General features: G+C 43.1%; 1 protein-coding gene across 4 annotated transcripts in view; it reads left to right on the top strand.

Moving 5' to 3' along the window:
• The window catches only part of NAPEPLD (N-acyl phosphatidylethanolamine phospholipase D), a 54,919-nt gene extending 30,418 nt beyond the window's left edge, over positions 1-24,501 (top strand). For all 4 annotated transcript variants that reach the window (XM_045864841.3, XM_045864840.3, XM_045864838.3 and 1 more), the window contains exons 3-5: positions 14,292-14,938; positions 18,384-18,498; positions 21,158-24,501. In XM_045864841.3, the coding sequence (XP_045720797.2) occupies positions 14,292-14,938; positions 18,384-18,498; positions 21,158-21,286 (891 nt within the window). In that variant the 3' untranslated portion in view covers positions 21,287-24,501. The remainder of the gene's footprint in view (positions 1-14,291; positions 14,939-18,383; positions 18,499-21,157) is intronic.
• Position 24,502: the final 1 nt, after the last annotated feature.

The raw sequence follows: 24,502 nt of genomic DNA, 5'->3' as shown, positions 1-24,502 counted from the left end.
ATATTTAATCCCTTTAAATTGTCCAAGTTATTAACTCTTACCAACTCCTAAATATGATAGAGTTCCACATTTTCCAGGAAAAAAAAGAAAACCATGTAAAGAACACCTGCTTCAGATCATTGGGTCAATTCAGAATTTAATCAGGTTTCTGGAAATTGTTTTTGTTAGACATTGGCAGGGGCTAAAGTTGAATAAAACTTTTTTGGGGGAAGGAAACAGGCTAATATATAGATAGGATTATAATTACTGTTATACAGTTTATATCATTATAGTATATTGATTTAGGTTTATACATATGAAAATATTTTGGAAGGAAGATAAAGTATAAAAGAACAGGTCTAAGTAAAATGAAAATTGGTCACTAGCAGAGCTAAACAATTTAGTTGGCTGGTCAGAAAACTGTTTCTTTACTTGGACCATTTCTGATATTTGCCTTATCTGGGTCTTTATTTTTTTTTTTTAAAGATTTTTTATTTATTTATTTGAGAGAGAGAGAATGAGAGAGAGCACATGAGGGGGGAGGGTCAGAGGGAGAAGCAGACTCCCCGCCGAGCAGGGAGCCCGATGCGGGACTCGATTCCGGGACTCCAGGATCATGACCTGAGCCGAAGGCAGTCGCTTAACCAACTGAGCCACCCAGGCGCCCTTATCTGGGTCTTTATAGCAGCTGTGCCCACCCGTTCACAGACTTCACACTGTCCAGATGCTGTCTTTGCTTTGTGCTGTTGGAATCGGGTCAGCAACTTTGGTTGATGTTGCTGATCATCTTCACCAGTAGTAAGGGGAGAGGAGACGATTGGAGAATTTCAAAGAAGGAGGGAGGCAGAACCTCCTGCGGTTCATTAGTTGGAGGAGGCTGTCCTTACCAGTCACTACTATTCACGTGAGTGGGGGACAGTCAGATGAGAGTGTGAGAGAGACATGGAACTGAGGCAGCGCGTCATGGACTGGTAGGAAAAGTGGGACACCAGGAGTCTGGGACCCAGGCTCAGGTTCAGGATACTGACTGAGGATGTGGCTTTATCTCTGTCGCAATCTCTAAAGGCAGTCTTTTTTTTTTTTTTTTTTGTCCATAGAGTTAGGTTAAGGCAGTTTAGGTCACCAGGATTGTTTCGAGGTTCTCATGATGCATGAAAGTACTTTGAAAATATAATGCACTCTTCAGATGTATAATATGGAAGAACAGAGTGGTGTCCTTTGAAAAAGTGAAAAATAGCAATTACATCTCTGCTATAGTATGCTAACAGGTTGCTTTTTTATCTTTATAGAAAAATACATGTACACAGTGTTTAAGAAGTCATAGTGCTGAAAGGCTCATCAGAAAAATACCAGTCCTCTAACCAGCCCCTGTCACCTGTCCCCCTCTCTGGAGGCAACGGCTTGCAGACCTTTGAGTTGTTGCCTTGGTAGCTTACCTTCATCTTTATTTCTTTTAATTTGATTGTAGTAAGAACACTTAACTTGAGATCTATCCTCTTGTATTTTTTTTTTTTTACTGTTTTTTTTAATGCAATTAATGAACATAATGCATTATTGGTTTCAGAGGTACAGGTCAGTGATTCATCAGTCTTATATAATACCCGGTGCTCATTACATCACGTGCCCTCCTTAATGTCCATACCGTCTTGAATTTTTAAGTGTGCAGTACGTTGCTGGTCACCAGAGGCGCGGTGTGTCACGTAGCTCTAGGGTTTCCTCATCCTGCTTAACTGGAACCGTAGGCCTGGTGCTAGAAACTGAATTTCCCTCGCGCCTCAGCCCCTGGCCACCGTCATCCCACTTTCTGATTCTGTGAATTTAACTGCTTAGATCCCAACACGTGGACCCATGCGGTGTGTCTGTGTTCCTTCACGTTCACGTCCACTGTAACCCCCTCTGTACCCCTCCCCGTCTCTCCCGCGTGGGTCAACTTGACCTTCCCCTTTGCTGTGTGCTCTGCCGTCCTTCTCTCCCTGGTTTTCACTGACGAACCAAGCAGTGTACCGTGGCCGGTCTCCTTTCTTACATGCTCTTTCCCCCTGAGGTTAGCGATACCTCATTTTTCTGCTTAATAACTTGGGATGTATTTATGACTAATCACCCCCTCCCCCGCCGATCCTTCTCAGTGGCTTTCCTGAGGAGAGACTCCAAGCTGGTCTCTCAGCGCCAGGTTCTTTGTGGGCCAACAGCCCTCCCATTTGCCTGCACGCTTCCGCCCTGGAGTCTCCTTCACCACCGTCCCGGGCCCCTTTGCCTCCTCCGTGCTGGCTCTGTTTCCTGCACCCCACTTGTTCCTCTTTCTTGGCTGTATTCTCATTTCGGTGGAGCGCATTCCTAATCAGCCTCCTGAGAGAAGGGTCAGTGTTTTGAGAACTTGCTTTCCGAACTGTCTTTATTATTATTACTTTTTTGCCGTTTTGTTAATTGGCGTTACGTTTCAGGTATGCGACACTGTGACTTGACACCTTAGACGTAACGCTATGCTCACGGTACTGTAGCTACCATCTGTCCCTGCAGAGTGCTATCACTCTGTCACCGGCCATATTCCCTCTGTTGCACCTTCTGTTCCTGTGACTTACTCATTCCGTGACTGGAAGCCCGTATCTCCCTCTCCCCGCGCCCGTTTTGCTCCTCCTCCCAACCCCTCACCTCTGGCAGCCATCAGTTTGTTCTCTGCATTTACTGGTCTGTTTCTCCTTTTTGTTTGTTTATTCCTTTTTTTTTTTTTTTTTTTTTTAGAGTCTACATATAAGGAAGTCATGTGGTGTTTGTCTTTCTCTATTTCCCTTAGCATAATACCCTCTAGGTCCATCCCTGTTGTCGTAAATGGCAAGATCTCATTCTTTTTTAAGGCTGATTAATAAACCATTGTGTATATATATTCTGTGTTTTCTTTGTCTATTCATTTATCAGTGGACACTTGGGCTGCTTCCATATCTTGACTATTGTGAATAATGCTGCACTGAACATAGGAGTACATTTATCTTTTCACATTCGTGTTTTCGTTTTCTTTGGGTAAATACCCAATAGTGTAATTACTGGATTGTATGATATTTCTATTTTTAATTTTTTAAACACCCTCCATACTGTTTTCCACAGTGACTGCCCCATTTTACATTGCCACCAACAGTGTACGAGGGTTCTCTTTTTTCCACATCCTTGCCAATGTTTGTTATTTGTCTTTTTCATTTGAACCATTCTGACAGGTGTAAGGATATCTCTGTGGTTTGATCTGCATTTCCCTGATCATTATGTTGAGCATCTTTTTGTGTGTCTGCTGGCATCCTGTATATCTTTGGAAAAACATCTATTCAGGCCCTCTGCTCATTTTTTAATTGGATTATTTGTTTTCTTGGTGTTGAATTGTAGAAGTATTTTATATATATTTTGGGTATTAACCCTTTATCAGATATATCATTTGCAAATACCTTTCTTTTCCCATTCAGTAGGTTGCCTTTTCATTTTGTTCATGGTTTCCTTCACTGTGCAAAAGTTTTTTATTTCGGTTTAGTCCCAGTAATCTATTATTGCTTCTCTTTCCCTTGCCCGAGGAGACACATCTAGAAAAATGTTGCTAAGGCAGTTGTCCAAGAGATTACTGCCTATGTTTTCTTCTAGGAGTTATATGGTTTCAGGTCTCACATTTAGGTCTTTAATCCATTTTGAATTTGCTTTTGTATATGGTATAAGAAAGTGGTCTGGTTTCATTTTTTTTTTTTTTGCATGTAGCTGTCCAGTTTTCCCAACACCATTTGTTGAAGAGATTTTCTTTCCCCCCATTTTATATTCTTGCCTCCTTTGTCACAGAGTAATGGACCATGTATGTGTGGGTTTATTTCTGGGCTGTATTCTGTTCTACTGATCCGTACATCTGTTTTAGTGCCAGTACCACACTGTTTTGTTACTATAGTTTTGTAGTATATCTTGAAATCTGGGATTGTGATACCAGCTTTGTCCCTCTTTCTCAAGATTGCCTTGGCTACTTGGGGTCTTTGGTGGTCCCATATAAATTTTAGGGTTATTTTAGTTTTGTGAAAAATATTATTGGTATTTCGATAGGGATTGCATTGATGCTTTGGGTAGTATGGAAACTTAAACATTAGTTCTTTTGATTCATGAGCATGGAATATGTTTCCATTTGTGTCATCTTCAATTTCTTTCATCAATGTTTTATAGTTTTCAGAGTTGAGGTCTTTCATATCGCAGTTAAATTTATTCCTAGGTTTTTTATTCTCTTTGATGCAATTGTAAATGGGATTGTTTTCTTAATTTCTCTTTCTGTTATTTTGTTATTAACATAGAAACACAACAGATTTCTGTGTATCAATTTTGTATCCTGTAACTTCACTGAATTCATTTATTGCTAATAGTTTTTTGATGGAGTCTTTAGGGTTTTCTATATATAGTATCATGTCATCTGCAAATAGTGAAAGTTTTACTTCTTCCTCGCCAATTTGGATGCCTTTTCTTTTTCTTCTCTGATTGCTGTGGCTAGGACTTCCAGCACTGTGTTGAATAAAAGTGGTGAGAATGGCCATCCTTGTCTTGTTCTTGATCTTAGAGGAAAAGCTCTGTTTTTCACTGTTGAGTATAATGTTAGCTGTGGGTTCATCATATTTGGCCCTATTGTGGTGTTGATGTGTGTTCCTTCTAAACCCAGTCTGTTGAGAGTTTTTATCATGATTGGATGTTGAATTTTGTCAAATGCTTTTCCTACCTCTTTTGAAATGATCATATGATTTTATCTTTCATTGTGTTGATGTGGTGGTGTATCATGTTGATTGATTTGAAGACATTGAACCATCCTTGCCTCACAGGTATAAATTCCACTAGATTATGGTGAATAATCCTTTTAATGTATTGTTGAATGTGTTTTGCTAATATTTTTTGAGGCTTTCTTCGTTTATTTTCATCAGGGATATTGGCCTTTTTTTCTTTTTTTGTGGTATCTTTGGTTTTGGTATCAGGGTAATGCTGGCCTCATAGGATGGATTTGGAGGCTTTCCTTCCTCTTTTATTTTTGCAGTAGTTAGAGTAAAATAGATGTTAACTCTTCTTTAAATGTTTGGTAGAATTCATGTGTGAATCCATATGGTCCTGGACTTTTGTTTGTTGGGAATTTTTTGATTACCGATTTAATTTTGTTACCAGTAATTGGTCTGTTCAGATTTTCTATTGCTTCCTGATTAAGTTTTAGAAGATTATATATTTCTAGGAATTTATCCATTTCTTCTAGGTTGTCCAATTTATCAGCATATAATTTTTTGTAGTAGTCTCTTTATACTCCTTTTATATCAGTGTGTTACTTATCTTTTGTTTCTCATTTTGTTTATTTGTGTTCTCTTTTTTTCTTGATGATTCTAGCTGAAGGTTTGTCAATTTTGTTTATGTTTTCAAAGAACCACCTCTTAGTTTTCATTGATCTTTTCTAATTTTTGTCTCTATTTCATTTATTTATACTCTAATCTTTATTATTTCCTCCCCTCTACTAACTTGGGTTTTGTTTGTTCTTTTCTAGTTTCTTTAGGTGTAGTTAGATTGAGATTTTTCTTGTTTCTTGAGATAGTCCTATATTGCTATAAATTTCCTTATTAAAACTGTTTTCTTTGTGTCCCAAAGATTTTGGCCTGTTGTTTTCATTTTCTTTTGTCACCATGTACTTTTTAAAATTCCTGTTTGATTTCTTCATGGACCCATTGGCTGTTTAGTAGAATGCTGTTTAGCCTCCATGTGTTTGTGTTTTATCCAGTATTTTTTTTCTTGGTTTCATTTCCAGTGTCCTATTGGTGGTTAGAAAAGATGCATAATATCATTTCTGTCTTCTTAAATGTATTGACACTTGTTTTGTGGCCTAACATATGATCTGTCCTGGAGAATGTTCTATGTACCCTTGAAAAGAATATATATTGTTTTGGGATGGAATGTTCTGTATATGTATCTCTTTAAGTCTATCTGGTCTAATGTGCCATTCAGAGACACTGGTTCCTTACTGATTTTCTTCTGGATCATCTATTTATTCTTGTAAATGATATGTGAAAGTCCCCTACTACTATGGTATTACTGTCAATTTCTCTCATTATGTCTGTTAATATTTGTTTTATGTATTTAGGTGCTTCGGTGTTGGGTGCACAGGTATCTACAAGTGTTCTATCCTCTTGTTGGATTGACTTCTTAATTATTTTGTAATGACCTCTTTGTTGTTATAGTCTTTCTTTTAAACTCTATTTTGTCTGATATAAATATTGCTACACTGACTTTTTTTTTGTATGGAAAGTCTTTTTCCATCCTTTCACTTTCAGTCTGTTACTGTCTTTAGGTCTGAAGTGAGTCTCTTGTAAGCAGCATATAGGTGGGTCTTGTTTTTTTATCCCTTCTGTCACCCTATGTCTTTTGATTGAAACATTTAGACCATTTACATTTAAAGCCATTATTGCTTGGTGTATGTACTTATTGCCATTTTGTTCTTTGTTTTCTGGTTCTTTTTGTAGTTCTTCTTTTTTTCTTCTTCTCATGCTCTCTTTTCTTGTGACTGGTTACTTTCTGTAGTGTTATGCATGCCTTTCTCCTTTTTGTATAGGTTTTGGGTTTGTGGTTGACATGAGGATCATATATAACATCCTAAGTATATAGCAGTCTCTATTAAGTGATGATCACTTAAGTTAGAACACATTCTAGAAGAAATTCCTTTTTACCAGCCTCCCATGTTTTATGTTTACGTTGTCCTATTTTACATCTTCTTGTTCATAGTTTTCTTACATCTAATTATGGTCTTTTCTTTTCCACTTAAAGAAGCCCCTTTAACATTTAGTGATGATGGACTACTTTAACTTTTTTTGTCTGGGAAACTCTTTATCTTTCTTTATATTCTAACTGATATCCGTGCTGAACAGTGTATTTTGGGTTGTAGTTTTCTCCTTTTAGCTCTTTGAATATGTCATGCCACTCCCTTCTGACCTGCAAAGTTTTTGCTGTGAAATCAGCTGGTAGCCTTATGAAGTTTTTCTTGTATGTAAATTGTCACTTTTGTCTTGCTGTTTTAAAAATTCTTTCTTCATTTCTAACCTTTAACATTTTAATCATATATTGTGGTGTGGACCTCCTTGGGTTCATCTTTTTTGGAATTTTCTGTGCTTCCTGAACTTAGATGTCTATTTTCTTCCCCAGGTTAGGCAGGTTTTCAACCATTATTTCTTCAAATAATGTTCTTATTTGTTCTCTCTTCTCCTTCTGGAACCCTTAATAGGTGAATGTTTGTTTGCTTGATGTTGTCCAAGTGATACCTTAACCTATCCTCATTTTTTTTTTTTAATATTTTATGTATTTATTTGACAGAGACAAAGTGAGAGAGGGAACACAAGCAGGGAGAGTGGGAGAGGGAGAAGCAGGCTCAATCCCAGGACCATCTGAGCCGAAGGCAGATGCTTAACCGACTGAGCCACCCAGGCGTCCCTATCCTCATTTTTAAAAATTCTTTTTTCCTTTTGCTTTTCAGCGTGGGTGCTTTCCATTACCTTGTCTTCCAGATTATTGATCCCTTTTTCTACATCTGCTAATCTACTCTTGATTTCTTCTAGTGTATTTTTCATTTCATGTATTGTATTCTTTAACTTGGATTGATTTTGGTTTAATATTTTCTGTTGGTTGAAGTTCTCATTGAGTTCCTCCACTCTTCTCTCCAGTTCAGTGAACATCTTTACAGTCATTATTTAAAGTCTTTCTCATGCATATTGCTTATCTCTGTTTCATTTAGATGTTTTTCTGAAGCTTTATCTGAACATATTCTTTCATTTGGAGCATATTCGTATGTCTCCCCATTTTGCTTGACTTTCTGTGTCTAGGAATTAGGCAAAATAGCTACTTCTAAAATTGAAGGAATGGCGTTTGTATGGTTGTCCTCTGTGTAGACTATGTGTCTGGTGACTTTGGCTGGCTGGAGATGTGACTGGCAAGGGGTGGGGGTCCTGGGGCACTCTGTGCTGGGGCTGCCCTGGGAGATGGCTGGAGTGGGGCCAGGGCTCTCCACACAGAAGGTTCCTTGGCAGGATAGCTGAAGCTGAAATGGGTACAAACAGGGGGGTCCCAGGGCTCTCTGCACAGAGGGCACCTTGGCAGGACAGTTGCAACTAAAGTGCATGTTGGCCGGGGGGGCCCTAGGCTCTCTGTGCAGAGGGCATCCTGGCAGGACAGCTGAAGCTGAAGTGGGTGCAGGCTGAAGTGTGCAGGGTGCTTAGTGCTGGGGGTCCCCTGGTGGGGCTCTAAGCTCCAAAGCTGGGGTGTCTCGGGGCACTCTGCACAAGGGGCAGGGTGCCCTACTGGGCTGGCCCGAACCGAGGTAGGGATGGGATGCAGTGTTAGGTGCTCTGTGCCGGGTGTGCTACCTGGAACTGATGGGCATGGACCAGGGGTTTCTGGGGGAGCTCTGTGCAGGGGGCCTCTTGGTGGGGCGGCTGGACCCGAAACAGGCATAATCCAGGAGGACCGGGAGCGCTTAATGCTAGGAGTGCTCTCTCAAGCCATCTAGAGCCAAAGCTGTGTGGGTTTGGGGTTTCTGTGGTTTGGGGCCTCAGCTGCAGCTGTAGTGAGCCCTTGCCGGGTGTGTTTCAGTGTAGGGGCCACCTGGGGGCCACAGCTGGGGCTGGCCTGGGATGGGGCCCAGGGCGCACTGAGGCGGTGGGCTGGCTTGGGAGCCCAGACCCTGCTCCCGTCCACGCTATTAAGGGGGAACACAAACTGTGGTGCTGGGCAGCCCCTCTGTCTCGGTATTCTAGTTGCTCGCTTATTTATTTATTTATTTTATTTATTTATTTATAAGATTTTATTTATTTATTTGACAGAGAGACACAGTGAGAGAGGGAACACAAGCAGGGGGAGTGGGAGAGGGAGAAGCAGGCTTCCCATGGAGCAGGGAGCCCGATGTGGGGCTCGATCCCAGGACCCTGGGACCATGACCTGAGCCGAAGGCAGACGCTTAACTACTGAGCCACCCAGGCGCCCTCTAGTTGTCCTTTTAAACCTCAGTGTTTTTTTCTGTGCCCCCATCCCTCAGTAGCATCCCTCCCCACGGCAGTTTGCATTGTCCGGGGTGAGAGTTCCCTTCGTGATGGTGTCTCCTCTCTTGCTATCCTCTGTGTTGTCTGTCTTCTCTTGTGCAAAAGATGTTGGGTCAGTCCACAGTTCTTCTTTAGGAGGAAATGCTCTAAAAATAGGTGTAGATTTGGTGTGGGCCCAGAGGAGGTAAGTTTAGGGAGTTCCTACAATCACCATCTTGGACCGGAACTGAGTTTCTCTTCTCATTCTTACTGGTAGTGTGGGTATAGAATTGTTGTTTGGACACAGTTTTCTCCCAGAATTTTATTTATTTATTTGACAGAGAGACAGTGAGAGAGGGAACACAAGCAGGGGGAGTGGGAGAGGGAGAAGCAGGCTTCCTGCAGAGCAGGGAACCTGATGTGGGGCTCGATCCCAGGACCCTCAGATCATGACCTGAGCTGAAAGCAGATGCTTAACAACTGAGCCACCCAGGCGCCCCAATGTCTCAGAGTTTTAAGGGGTGGATGAAAATGTCACAATATGAAATTCTTTTTAAAAAAATAAAAGGGGCGCCTGGGTGGCTCAGTTGATTAAGTGTCCGACTCTTGATTTCAGCTCAGGTCATGATCTCAGAGTCGGGCTCTGTGCTGGGCCTGGAGCCTGCTTAAGATTCTCTCTCCTTCTCCCTCTGCCCCTCCCTGCTCACATGCTTGCTCTCTCTCTCATTCTTTTAGAAAGTACAAGTACCCTATGATCTTAACCATGCATAGAAATAGGACTGTGACTAAAGACAGCATAATGTTAACAGTGGCTGTATTCTCTGCAGACTGATGTAATGGGTGACCACTTTTTATATCTTCCTGTATTTTGCAAATATTTTATGAAGGGTATTTTATAATCAAGGAAATGTTTAAAAATATTAAGCCATTTTGATGGATCTGGTACTCCTAATACAGATAGGATGGCAAAAATATAAAACATTAGCATTAATAATTAATTGCATTGGAGGTGTTTTTGCACCCAGTATGGAGCTCAAACTTATGACCTCGAGATCAAGTCGTGAGCTCCATCGACTGAGCTGGCTGAGCGCCCCTCTACATGCTTTTTCAAACTCTGGTGATCAAGATCTAAAGGACAAAGTTATTTTTTCTTTTTTTGGAATTTCAGTTGTAGACTCTCTTTCTTTGAGTTTTATGGGATAGTGGTGCTAGGTCTTTAATAGAAATAAGGTGTTTTTTTTTGTGATGGGCTTAGAAAAAACACAGCATGCAGAAGGAAACACGGAGATATGATTGCTTAGTTCCGATGTCTTGTCAGTACTTGGCGTTTTTTAAAAATAGCTCTGTTGAGCTATAATTCACATACTCTACAGTTGACCTGTTTTAAACGTACAGTTCAGTGGTTTTCAGTATATTCAGAGTTGCGCAACTGTTCCCACATCTAGTACATTTTTATTAACCCCCGAAGAAACCCCACGTCCTTAGTCATCAGCCCCCGATCCCCTTGCCCTCCTGCAGCACCTGGGAATCACTAATCTATCTTCTGTCTCTATGGACTTGCCCCCTGTGGACATTTCATATAAATAGGATCATACAATCTGTGGTCCTTGGTGACTGGCTTCTTTCTGTGCTTTAGCTGTTAATCCTTTGTTTGGAGAGCAGCGGAGTCTGCCAAAGGTGCTCTGCTATGGGTTTTGTTACCTCCCAATAGTCTGCAGGTAATGTGAGATCGTGAACTTCAAGTGGCTTTTCAACTTAGAGCAAAAAGAAAGGGCGACTGTTTTCAGGGAATTTTGTTACGGGTATTTTGATGCCCTGTTTAAACATGCTGCTCAAGATTTTTTTTTTTTAAATGGTTTTAATAACATAATCCAAGCTCCGCCTATTCAAGAAATATAATTTGATGAGTTTTGCCTGATTTATATATCCATGAAATGATCACCAGCATCAGGATAAGGTATATTAGCTGCCCTCTCCAAAAGTTTCCTTGTATCCTTAGTAATCCATCTCTTATTCTCCCCTGTCAGATCCCTGGGGCTGTTATTTGTTTTTTGAAAAAAAAATATGTATTAAACGAGAGAATAGTTAGGAGTCAGTGGTGAGAGGCAGCGTGTGTGAAGGCTAGCTGGGTGACCTTGTGTACGTGCCGTCACTGTTTGTTTTCCTCTGTAAATGGACATAGTTAATAGGAGCTACCTGCAGTTATGGGAGGTACCAGATTAAACATTATTTAATTCCCTTCCTCTCTCCACCTTCAGTGTTGGAAAGGATACCACATAACATTCGTTACTGTTCAGTGACCCTAACTCTACCAACTTTGAGAACCGATTTGAAAAATTTACACTCATTCATCCAACAGGTTTCATTGAGTACGTGATGCGTTCGTCACTGCCCCGTGCATTGGGCATGGTGGCTGATTCCAGGTTGAGTAAGACATGAGACACATCCTGTGTACATTCAGCCAGGGTTTGGGCAGAATATCCACGGATGGTGCGTGAACAAAGTGGCGTGGAGGTTGAGCGGTTGGAGTGACTGTCCCTGTCTGTGGGGACTCCGTGTTGGCCCCGTGAAGGGTACGTAGTTAGATGACGGCCTCCAAGGGATTAGAGAGAAGGCATTTTAACCTGAGAAGGGGGATCACTATTGTGCAGGGCTCTCAAGCAGCCCCCGTGTAGGTGGGACCCAGTCTGCTGGGGTTGGGTGAAACAGTGGAAGGGAAAATGAGGGAGTCCACCGTCAGGCTTCCTACTGGACTGAGGAGGCGAGTCGGGTTTTGTCAATCAGTAGAGTCCGTAAAGATGTTCCAGTAAGGGACAGAGTCACACTGTAAGTGGACCGTTTTTGAGGTGGCTCTTGTGTACGGCTTGAGTTTGATAGTAAGACAGTTGAGCATCAAAGAAGACTTGAACGAGTCTGGATAGTCTTCAGGATCTTAACTAGATTAGTGACTATGAGAAAGGAAACAGGCGAAAACGTCGTCGGCGCCTGAGTGGTTGTCGGGGCTGCGGTTTCTTTCCCCATCTAGAATACTTACGGAGTGCTTACAGTGTGCTAGCCGTTCCTAATACGGTCCCCACAACAGTGAAGTGTCGGTATAATGTACCCATTTTTCAGATGAGGAAATTAAGGCATAGAGTGGCTAAGACGCATCTCTGTCATCCTCCGCCTCTGCTGTTCCTGCTTTTCCCCCATCATGGCCTTTCTCCCACTCACACCACCTGCGACCTCTCGGCTCTCCACCAGCATTTCCCCACGATCCCTCTCTGGCCGCACTCACTGCCATCTCCTTTGTTCGGTCTCGTCAGTCACTGCAGCTGTTGTGACACTTTCCACGTCATAGTTTGCACTCTAAAAGTGTTTTCTCTAAACCTAAATTGGGACAAGTCTCTCTTTTTTTTAATTCATTTATTAGCATGTGTATGTGCACACAAACGAGTGGGGGGAGGGGTAGAGGGAGAGACTCTCAAGCAGACTTCCCGCTGAGTGCAGAGCCCGAGGTGGGGCTCCATCCCACGACCCTGAGATCATGACCTGAGCCGAAATCAAGAGTCGGATGCTTAACCGACTGAGCCACCCAGGCACTGCCCACCTCCCCTTTTTAAGATGCTTCCTGTCCCTGGGTGGACTATGGCATTCAAGGCTCTGACTGTGTTCTGATCCTTTATGGATTGTCCCCTGCCCCCAAACGCCACGTTCCTGTTTGGCTCTCTGCCTTTGCTTGGGCATTTTCTCCACCTGAAATGACCTCCTTCCTTTCCTCTGCATCATGAATTTCTCATCCGTTCCTCAGCAGCTCACACAGATTGCTTACTGTGTCCATGATGCCTTGGGCACCTTACTGGGCTGTAGCCTGTCTTGTATTTTCCTTGATTATCCAATACCAGACTCTTCTCAAAATTGATGTGCGGCAACTTACAAAAATAGATGTAGGAGTAAAAAATCAGACTGATGAACACAGAAGAGCACACGGACTCTTAGGGTAGAGAAGTAAAGCCAGGATTAAAAGTAGTGTAGGAACGTGTGACATCACAAGCGTGGAAGGAGCCTTACCCCTACTTCCTAGTCCAAGCACAGAGGGAAGCATAAACTGGTAAGAGTTTTCCCAGTGGCAGTCAAATGCATAAAGCCAGTTGCTCTGGAGAAGAGCTTTTCCTGTTACTGAGGCTTGAGAGAAATGTTTCTGGGGTGGGTGAGAAGGTGGGGAAGGAGGTTGGAGGTGTAGCAAGTCTTAAACACATCCCTCCAGCACGTGGACGGCCAGGTTCACGGAGCGTCTTCCTGTAAGAGACCTCGATACAGCGGTCAAGCATAACGCCAAAGCACCATTCAGACAACGGTTTTCTACAAGCCAGGACGGTGACCCCAAAACAGAGCCGCTTCTTGTTCTCGCTTCCAAGGAGAAAATGTAGAATAACTAAAGGAATTAATACTTCTGTTTTTACATCTGTTCACCCCCCAAAGCAATCACCTTCCCACAGGCAGGGACCACGTTCCTCTGTGGCTTGCTCGGTGGCGGAAAGCCTTAAGGGTGAGGAATGGGGAGAGCCCTCTGTGCCGGGGGAGGGGGGTCGCCAGGGTTTCAGCACCACGCTCCGCTTTGAGCTGTGTGTGCTCAGAAAGTCAGATTCGTATCTGAGATGCAATATCTGCCAAGAAATGGCGGTAAGTTCTCTTGACTATCCAGGGGCTGACCTGCCTCTGAGACCGTTTTCGCAGCAGATGCACCGGCCCGGTGAAGGGGCGATGGCAGGCAGACTGTGGCTAGGCCGGTTCTCTTCCAGCACTTACAGAAGAGAGCTTTTCCCAAGGTTAATATATTCAGCAGAGCTCCAAGGGGCCAATTCAGTTTTCCCCTTGTCTCCTGCATTTGGGACTAAGACCTTACACTGTCATGATTCTAGAGTAGGATTCAGAAAGAAGTATGCATTTTCAAGTGAAAAGCAAAAATAGCACATTTACTGAATGAGGTCAGTTCTCCCCAAATAGCCCTTTCTCTCTCTAATTTGTATCAAAATACGTTCTGACATACCTCCCCCCTACCCCCAACGGCTGCTTTTCTTTCTTTCTTTTTTTTTTTTTTTTTAAAGATTTTATTTATTTATTCATGAGAGACAGAGAGAGGCAGAGGGAGAAGCAGGCTCCCCACGGAGCAGGGAGCCCGATGCGGGACTCGGTCCCAGGACCCTGGGATCGTGACCTGAGCCGAAGGCAGATGCTTAACCATCTGAGCTGGTTTTCTAGGCACCCCCAACGGCTGCTTTTCTACTCTCTTTCTCTGCACAGGAACTTGATAAAGAGCTCCCAGTGCTGAAGCCGTATTTTATCGATGACCCTGAGGAGGCTGGAGTGAGGGAGGCCGGCCTGAGGGTCACGTGGCTGGGACACGCCACGGTGATGGTGGAAATGGACGAGCTCATCTTCCTCACCGACCCCATCTTCAGCTCTCGCGCTTCACCGTCGCAACACGTGGGTCCAAAGCGGTTCCGTCGTGCCCCCTGCACCGTCAGCCAGCTGCCCCCGATAGACGCTGTCCTCATCAGCCACAACCACTACGACCACCTGGACTACAACTCCGTCATCGCTCTGAATGAGCGATTCGGCCAGGAGCTGAGATGGTTCGTGCCGCTGGGTCTCCTCGACTGGATGCAGAAGTGTGGCTGCGAGAACGTGATCGAGCTGGACTGGTGGGAGGAGAATTGTGTCCCCGGACACGATAAGGTCACCTTTGTCTTTACCCCTTCCCAGCACTGGTGTAAAAGGACTCTCATGGATGACAACAAGGTTCTGTGGGGCAGCTGGTCTGTCTTGGGGCCCTGGAGTCGGTTTTTTTTCGCAGGAGACACTGGCTATTGCCCGGCTTTCGAGGAGATAGGAAAAAGGTTTGGACCTTTTGACCTTGCTGCTATTCCCATCGGAGCGTATGAACCAAGGTGTGTAGACTTCCCGAGAAGGCAGCCCTGCTCTGTAATGAGTGGCCTGAACTCTAAAGGAGTTACGAGTTTGTGACAATTTGGGGTTATCATTTGTGATTTGAGTGGTGGGCTTTTGTTATGGTGGTGGTTATGGGGGGGGTGGGGCAGATTCAGTTACGTTTCTTGTAAAGTATTTCAGTCCATCATATGCATTAGATAATGACTCAGAATCGAAGATTCTATCACCAGGAGAGCTGGGCCAAGGTTTAAAGAATTGCTGCAAACCTAGCTACAAGTTCAGGTACCGTTCTGACTCGGGTTAAACCGATCAGCCCCTAAGCAGAGCTGAGCTAGCTCTTGTTCTTCACGTAGAGGACACTCCATAACCACGTTGCGCTCTGTGTCCGGCGAGCCCCCGTCCCCAGGCCTGTAGCTCTCCTGCGTCGGGCAGAGAAAAAGCAAGGAATCCTAGCAGCGCGCCCCTTGCACTGGTCTCGTGTCACTCAGCGCTGAATGGCCCCGTTGTACACTCCTCACCCACCGTGGGAGCTGTTGAAAGGTCACACTGGCACTGGGGACCCACAGCCCTGCCTGTGCTTTCCTTCATATCGTCTAACGGAAAGAGGTGATTTCAGAGAATTCAGTTCGATTTCAGCTAACGCTGGGTAACAGGTACAAGTTAAGAGAAAATAAGCACTAATAGTTAAAAAAAATGTTTTCTTTCCTAAAGTATGGGCACAGATGGAGAATTGTATGGAGGATGGCATTTAATTTCAGCATTCCTACAAGCAGGAAAAACACTAACTCAAAAATGAATTGAGCAAATCTGATCATTAGTTTCCATCTGATTTTGTTATATTTGACTTTTAAAGTTCGCTAAAACCATTTCTTTTTTTTTTTTTTAAAGATTTTATTTATTTATTTGACAGAGAAAGACAGCGAGAGAAGGAATACAAGCAGGGGGAGTAGAAGAGGGAGAAGCAGGCTTCCCGCCGAGCAGGGAGCCCGATGCGGGGCTTGATCCCAGGACCCTGGGATCATGACCTGAGCCGAAGGCAGACGCTTAACGACTGAGCCACCCAGGCGCCCCACTAAAACCATTTCTTCACTGTCTTTATTCATCCTTATTTTGCCCTTTTTTCTTTTTCTGGTTTAAGGGGCTAGATACTTCTACCTTATTCTTTTATTTTATTTTTTAAATTTATTTGACAGAGAGAGATAGAGCGAGAGAGGGAACACAAGCAGGGGGAGGGGGAGAGGGAGAAGCAGGCTTCCCACTGAGCAGGGAACCTGATGTGGGGCTCAATCCCAGGACTCTGGGATCATGACCCGAGGTGGCTTTGCTTTTAAAGGACTCTGCCTTTTTTTTTTTTTTTTTTTAAGATTTTATTTATTTATTTTTTAAAGATTTTATTTATTTATTCATGAGAGAGAGAGAGGCAGAGGGAGAAGGAGGCTCCCAAGGAGCAGGGAGCCCGAAGCAGGACTCGATCCCAGGACCCTGAGATCATGACCTGAGCTGAAGGCAGACGCTTAACGACTGAGCCACCCAGGCGCCCCTATTTTTAAAAATTACTATCTATCAGTAGTCTTTGAACTTCACTTTTTCACTTTGTTCTAATGAAATCTCTCAAAAAACATCAACCTGTTTACAAATCAATTTCATACAGTATTGATCTTCACTCAATGTATTCTTAATATATTAGAATACCTTATCTGTAATTATGAAGATTTTTCCTGTGTCACAGTATATAAAGGTCCTGTGTACGTGATGGTATAACGTGTACGGATTAACTACACACATTCCCTCGCGGCGTTCCCCCTTCCTGCTTGCCTTGCAGCTGTCTTCTTACTAAGCTGGGAGCAGGCCAGGAGCGCAATATTTGCTCTGAGAGAATGAGACTGGAGCCTCTGCTCTGTAATCCATCTCTCTGGTCGGTACTAACAGTTTCAGAAATAAGCTTATCAACAGAACTTCAGAGTACTCCATAAATGTACGATGATTACACCCAGACAGCTTTCAGTAGTATCCCTGTGGGGATCTCCTGTCACCAGATATTCTATCCAGGCTGGTTAGGAAGTTTTGTTTATTCGTGTTTTTTCCTTTTTTTAAGTAAGCCCTATACCCAACATGGGGCTTGAACTCACGACCCCAGGGTAAAGAGTTGCTTGCTTTTCCGACTGAGCCAACCAAGCGCCCCAGGATGTTAAATTTTTATTGTAACTTTTACCCCAAATAAAAATTTTATATTTCAGATAGACATGAAGGTGGAAAAGAATATGTCCACCCCTGGGGCGCCTGGGTGGCTCAGTTGGTTGGGCGGCTGCCTTCGGCTCGGGTCATGATTCTGGAGTCCCTGGATCGAGTCCCAGGATCGAGTCCCTCATCGGGCTCCCTGCTTGGCGGGGAGTCTGCTTCTCCCTCTGACCCTCCCCCTCTCATGCTCTCTGTCTTCCATTCTCTCTCACTGATAAATAAATAAAAAACCTTAAAAAAATTTGCTGTAGGAGTTTAAAAAAAAATCAGTAGAAACACCAAAAACTATTTGCATCTTGCCCCGATTCTGAGTGTCAGGAGACAGGACAGTGCTGCTCTAATCCGCTGTTGAGTCGAACACAGTGGCTTTGTCTCTAGGCTCCCCAGGGGCCCGGCAGCTCCTAACAGTAAATAACAACCCTTTAGCTGTCACAGATGAACTTCTCCGTGGTGCACTCTGTAAAACGCAGAAGCAGCTGTGTTGAGTCCCGGTCCACGAGTCTTGGCTGCGGCCGAGCTGGGAGTAGCAGACCTGAGCTCCACACCCCAGCATCGGGTGGGAGCTGGGGTCCACACGCAGGCCCCCGCCTCCTGAGCCCTGCTCTCGCGTAGGCATCGGGCAGCCTTGCACTGTTTCCACACTCTGTCCCTACAGCCCCCCTCAGGTACCCTCCCTCTTCTTGCTAAATCCTACACCTCACTGCTTAGTTGTATATGGTGTTTAAATAAAATCCTTGAATAGCAATTGATTTTTTTTTTCTCCCAGTCTTTAAATATCCTACACTAATTTCTGTTTGCTTTTTGCTTTAGCAAATTAAAAAAAAAAAATGGTTTCAGCAAGTTATTCAAGTTCTCTTGAATTGTGCTTTTTGGCTTCTATTCTTGACCCATTAGTTTCTTTGATTCATACCAGGATTGCAAAGTATCTGCTTTTTAAAGTAAGAGTAAGACAAACCTTCAGAATAAATGCTTGTGAAACAACATCTTGCCTCGCAAAGGGGAGCTTTGCTTGAGACTTAGCTTTTGTGTAGCAGTTTGTGTAAGATTTTTGCTTATTTTGTATTCCAGCAGAAAAGTGGACTCAAAAGAGATGGTTTTGCCTGTCGTACTGCCGTGCAGAACCTTTAAAGGTTGATTAAATGAAGCAGTAATTAGAATTTAGTGTGTATTTCAAAGGCCAGAATTAATAAATTGCTGTTTTATCAGGTGGTTTATGAAATACCAACATGTAGACCCAGAAGAAGCTGTAAGGATTCACATTGATGTTCAGACAAAGAAATCTGTGGCAATTCACTGGGGAACTTTTGCCTTAGCAAATGAGGTGAGTTTGATTGTGGTAAACATCACATTGGTTATGTGCTTGACCTAAGAGGATTCCAGCATCAGCACCCCCTGCAGTATGCTCAGAGGCCGGACTGGATGGAATCAGACCCACCCAGCCCTCACATGCATTAAGGGGATCGATCACATTATTTAGTAAAACAGTATTTAGATACAGTGGGGAAAAAAAAAACCTCATTACATGCTGTGCTTTTGGCTTATTTCTGTAAACGAAGCATGCATTTATAGAACCAAACGTGTATAGTCTTGGAAAATAGAAAAAATGAACCATCATGTCCTCCCCCTCAAGGGGGCTTTTTTTCTACAGAAGATGTATGTGGGGTGTATGTAACTCTAAAACAGGTGTGGGAAGAAGTACTTCACTGTGGGACAAAGTGGTCTCACGCACGAGTCATGGACTGTTACTGATTTGCAGGGATCAGGGAGGGAGAGCTTCCTGGAAGAGGGGACATCTGAACTTCCCTGTGAGAATGCATTTCAAGAGGAGGAAGGGGGCAGAGCATAGGATTGGAGGCAGCAAGCGAAAGGGGAATGGTGAGGACTTAGTTCAGCCGGAGTATGGCTGTGACATGGAGGGCCATGGGGGACGTGAGGCTGGACAGCTGGGAACTTTTTAGGACTATGTTATTCATCCAGTAAACAGTGATTGAGTGCTGTGTGCCAGGTGTTGGGATAAATGGTGGTTTTATTCCTAAACTGGCACGGAAGAGCTGATTTTTTTCCTGTAAGGTAGATGAATCCTAGAACTCTTATCAGCCAGGTTCTGGGATCAAGCAGAGGGATAGCAAAAAAAAAAAAAAAGAAAAAAGAAAAATTTTCTCCTTTCCGGGATCCGGGGCCTACCCTAAGCAAAATTTAGAAATGGTTGCTTGAACTTGGCATCTTCTGCTTTGCTTTGTGTGGCCTCCTCCACATCGCAGGGCTATGCTGCAGGCACCCTGTGTTTTCAGGCTGTCCTAGGTGCTCCCTCTGCGCTGTTCCTGGCCTGCCCCCTCCCTCCAACCCGTCTGAATTCCCAGCCCTGAATCACGCTGGGGTAGGGGGGGCGAATGAATGAATGACCCTGGGGCCTGGGAGGACGAATGAGACAGGAGGACCTGTGTGGATGTGAAGAGGAACTGGGATCCTGGCTTCCTGTGGCATACTGTACCATTCGGTGGCCATTTCTTACTCCATATATGTATCTTATGTGTGTATTCCACGTATATAGATCTAGATAACGTGTGTATGTTCCATGTACGATCTACACTGAGACTTAGATGAAGTCCTGCTATTTTATTAAACCTGTTCAAAGAGAAAAATCAAGGATGACTCCTAGATTTTCAACTTAATTGGGAAGATGGTCATGCTCTTTACTGAGATGGGGAAGATGAGAGGATAGAAACCTCCATCTTCAAGAGTTACTGTGTTGTTCAGCCTCCCAGGAATTTTTCCTGTTATAAATCTAACTACCACCTTTATTTCTTAATGAAACCTATAACAACTCAATAAGTCTCAGCAATTTAGAATGTGTTCACACTTCGACATTAGATGTAGAAACTGGACAACTATGAGTTTGTTAAATTATAGAGAGGACGCAATTTTTGGATATTTACCCTATGAGTAAACACTTTAAAATGATTTGCATGAAAATAGTTATAATAGCTACTTACTATAATAGAAGCAGGCTGAGGATGCCCTTAACTTGGCAATACTTAAATCAGATGTTGCTATATGTACAATTTTTATCTCAGGAATTATGAATTTCCTACATGATGTATTTAAGCACTAAAACTTAAAAGCCACTAGTTTTGGTGGAAACCAATTTCAGGCCTCACATAAGATAGGTTACCTTTTTAAAAGACTAGGGCCTTTATTTTGAATATCTCCTGTTGGAGTAGATCGTAAAACAGTGACCCTTTAAAAGGGAACTGAGGAGTTGCTGGGCTGGTTGCCCAGCTCTTAATGGAGCCAGAGTGTGGGCGCTTCCTCCGCCCCTTCACTCTTACCTCTAATCTGCTGTCTTGCTGGATTCATACTTGTTCTGTGGCCGTGGGGCATTTTTACCTCTCTTGTGGGACTAAAGTGTTTGCACAATGAGACTGCTCCCAGTCATACAGAAGGCTTTCTTGCGTTCTTCTAGGGTAAACTTCTCAATGGCCAAAACAGCCAACAGTTGACCTATGAAGACACTCAGAGAGATAATGCAACATCGAAATCCACACTAAGATTAGAGCCTATTACTAAAGTGACTGATGAGCAAAGAAACAATTAGTGTAGGGTGATTGTGTAAGTGTGTTGTTAGCCAAGATTTGTAAGGCACCGGGGTGTGTGTGTGGGGGGGGTGAGACTTAACAAAGCAAGTTATTTTTCGGTGGGGAAGAGTTTCATCATTTTCGAATCTCTTATACTAACATAACTTTGCAAGGGAACTATTTTGACTTAGGCTGTTAAAGTTACACTTTATTGGGGATATTTTAGCAATTTCCTATATGATCCAGAAGCTGTGATGGACTCATTTGCTGATGCTTGAATGAAAAGGACGTTATTTTAAGTTGGTATATGTTTGTTATTTTAGTGTCAACTCTTACTTGAAATATCCCCCACATGTATGCATGGTTAATCCTTTCCCATTTCTTCCCCTGTCTGCCCTTTGCCAGCATTACTTAGAGCCCCCGGTGAAGCTGAGTGAGGCCCTAGGAAGATACGGACTTAAGACGGAAGATTTCTTTGTCTTGAAGCATGGAGAATCCAGACACCTCAATACTGATGATGAAAACTCTGAATAAATGGGAGCACAGGAGCTGTTAGTGACAAAGGTACCCTCTAAGCCAGGGAAGACTAAGAAACTCATGAATACGAGGAGTTTTTACATTTGGAAACAGTTTTGACAAGTTAGTGTTTTGTTTTGCGTGATAACTTGCTACTCCGCCTACCAGGTCATACAGAGAAAGGAGTTCAGAGGTGGGTCATTTACATAATGAATTGGCAAAGGGGAATTCAAATCCTGTCTCGATGGTAGAAGCATTGCAATGGAATTTTTTTTCTTTTTTTTACATTTTTTTAGTGGTAGAATTTGGAGGTTATGAAAACTGATTTTAAGGTCTAATTTCTGTTCTTCTGGTTAAGGGCCTCCTACAAGGTGAGTCTGTCTAGCAAGACAGATTCAGAGGCCACACATATAAACCTGTTTCTCACACTCACACGAGAGGGCGTGAGGACACAGCCCCCCACGTGCTTACAGCAGCTCTCCTGGCTCCGTGAGGATTAGCTTATGTGCCACATGTGAAGTGGTTTATTTTTTTAAGCATAGAAACATAGGAGGTTGGGCGAAGTTCCCATTTTTAAAGACTTAATTTTTTAAAAGAAGAAGAGTATTTTCTGTTTTACGTCTACAATCCCAAATCAGAAACGGAGCTGGACAGGGGCAGGGAAAGGGGGTGGTTATGAGGACACGATGGGTGACATTTTCTATTTTTAATCTAAAAGTCAGACCTGCTAAGCACAAAGATAGCTGCCAGGAAATATTTTACAAAGATAAATGCAGATCTTAAATAATTCTCTGTATTCCATTTTCTCTCCATCTACTCATTTTCCCTCTTCATTTCTTAGCTCCAACCATGAATATATCAATAAGGTCTATAAATATTTTGTTTTACAGGATTCAGATGGCTTATATTTTTATATTAAGTGACCTCTAAGCACGATTCTACTTTGACTGAGCTAGTGTGGAATACTAGCAGTTAAAAAAGAAATGATGATTTTGGGGAATTAGCTGACCTGAGTTTAGTCCTGTAAGGGCTCTGTGGTCACCTGACTGCTCTGAACCTTTCATCAGAGTCAGTCGGATACATCAGAGGCCCAGCCTGTCTTCCTGCTCCCCAGTCTCGGTGAAGTAAACTTTATTCACACAGAATAATCGCAATAGGTTTTCTACACCAAATGCTGCCCTGGTGGTAATCTATCTATTTGCACATACATATATATGCATTCCACCTGTTAGCCACTTAATCTCAGTTTTAATCCCACTTCCACCACGGATTTTCTGTGTGTCCTGCCACAAGTCACCTATGCTCACTGTGCCTCAGTTTCCTCATGTGGAACAAGAGGACATTTTTGACCTACCTCCAAAAAAAATGTGAATAGTGATTTTTTTTTTTTTTTTAAAGCACTTTGAAACTATAAGGGAGACCTCACTGCCTGATACAGATCGGTAGAGCCGAAAGCTGAGAACAGGCTCATTGGCTGCTTTTGATAGTGTCTTGTTCTTGCTGCAGATTCAAGCATATATATGTAGGACATGAACCCTGAGGACTGACCACCTTATCTCCTTTTGTAAATTCGGAGGGTAAGAGCCAAAATAAATGTCAATGATCTTTATCTTACAGCGATGCAAATCGGGCCAGGGGAAATGTGTATATAATGTATGTGAATGTATGTGATTTGGGGCACTAAAGCACAATTTCCCCATCAAATAACCTTCAGGAAAAAACCAACAGAACAGCCCTAAACCTTTTCACTCCAAAGGAACGTTGTAGCAAGCGGATGGGAATGGAGCTGGTAGGTTGATGGTGGACGAGCTTGCGGGGGTTGGGGAGGCGCGCGGGGCAGGTGCCCTAACGCTCACCTGTGTGGCCGCCTTCCTTGCTCTTGCATGCCGCGTTGAGAATGCACCTCTTCCCTCTGCTCTGTGGAGCAGACCAAGTTCGTCTTACTTTGTCTTCTCCGCGAGTGGCCCTGACCTGATCTCTCATTCACGTATACCGTGTCACTGCGGGTCTCTGAGCACTTCCTTCTAGTTCCGCTTACTTGGGCCTGCAGTGTTTTCTAGGCCTGCTCGCGAGCTTTAATTTTTATCCCCTTCACCTTCTTTCTACGCTGACATTTTGTTTGCGAAGAACTACATGGAGCTTCATCTCTCCTTGTAGAATCGCGCTCGATTCGCGTGGCTTCCATGTTTTCACTTAGCTACATTTTTTAAGGGTTTAAGTACAAAAGCAAAACCAAATTTTGAAAAATAAGCCAAATCCACTCTCTTGCCTCCATTCAAAGTATGGCGTAATGCCTTTCACTTGGTCTTCTCTGATCAGTTTCATCTTGCTCTTTTGATTAGCCAGCAGCCATTGGAACCTGTGCGATTTTACTGACAAGTCCCTTTCTCCTGTGGTAAAGATGTTCCTCCTTGCCCAGAGCCGGGGGAGGGGATCACTCACTGCAGGAAATCTCACCCAGTAAAAGCCAAGATGTGCCCTGACCTACATAGATGAAGACCTATTTGTGCACTTTCACTTCGTAATCTTTTTAAGGTAGTTAAAAAGGACTCCCCCTTTTTCTCTAGCATTTTGACATTTCAAACTCAATGCTCTGATCTCCAGGAAATGGGATGAGCTATTAAAACGGGGGAAAAGAAGAGAGATGGGGTTTTAGAATCCAATGCTGCTGAAGCCCATCAAAGCCAAATCCTACTTTCTAATTCTGTGCCCATTTTGACTATGTATTTTCATTAAATAAGGAGGCAGATTAAAAAATTCGTTAATAAGAAGTGTGCCTTTCAGGGAATTGCAAACTTATAGCCAGCATTTATCCATCAGTGCTGTAGCCAGCTGGGAACGTCCGTGGTTTCACCTGAATACTGAATCCTTTTTCTACTGTAAAAATATTTCTTGCAAGTTTGATTTCTGTATCAGGCTAACCCTGCCTGTTTGAGGATTTGTGACTTCCTATGGAAATCCATGTATTTACAAATGAAATTTAACGTACTCGTACAGCTTTGCCTTAAATACCTGGAGTAGGAACGCCGCTGCTTGCCTACTGATATCTACCTAGTACTGAGCATGGTGATGGTGAGGAACTGGAATAAGACCTGGCTGAAATGAAATCTATTAATAGTATTTTTATTCCATAAGCTATTGTGACACTATAATGACAAATTTACAATGTATGAAAATCTCAGCTAAGTAAAATATGGATGAAAATTAATGAATAAAGTACTATCAAGAGAAAAT

Source organism: Mirounga angustirostris, unplaced genomic scaffold, assembly GCF_029215605.1.
Source record: "Mirounga angustirostris isolate CCGP_5_RB_7025 unplaced genomic scaffold, mMirAng1.0.hap1 SCAF_12, whole genome shotgun sequence".
NCBI classification, from domain to species: Eukaryota; Metazoa; Chordata; class Mammalia; order Carnivora; family Phocidae; genus Mirounga; species Mirounga angustirostris.
The sequence above is the reverse complement of the archived record's forward strand: the minus strand, read 5'-3'. Positions and strand labels throughout refer to the sequence as shown.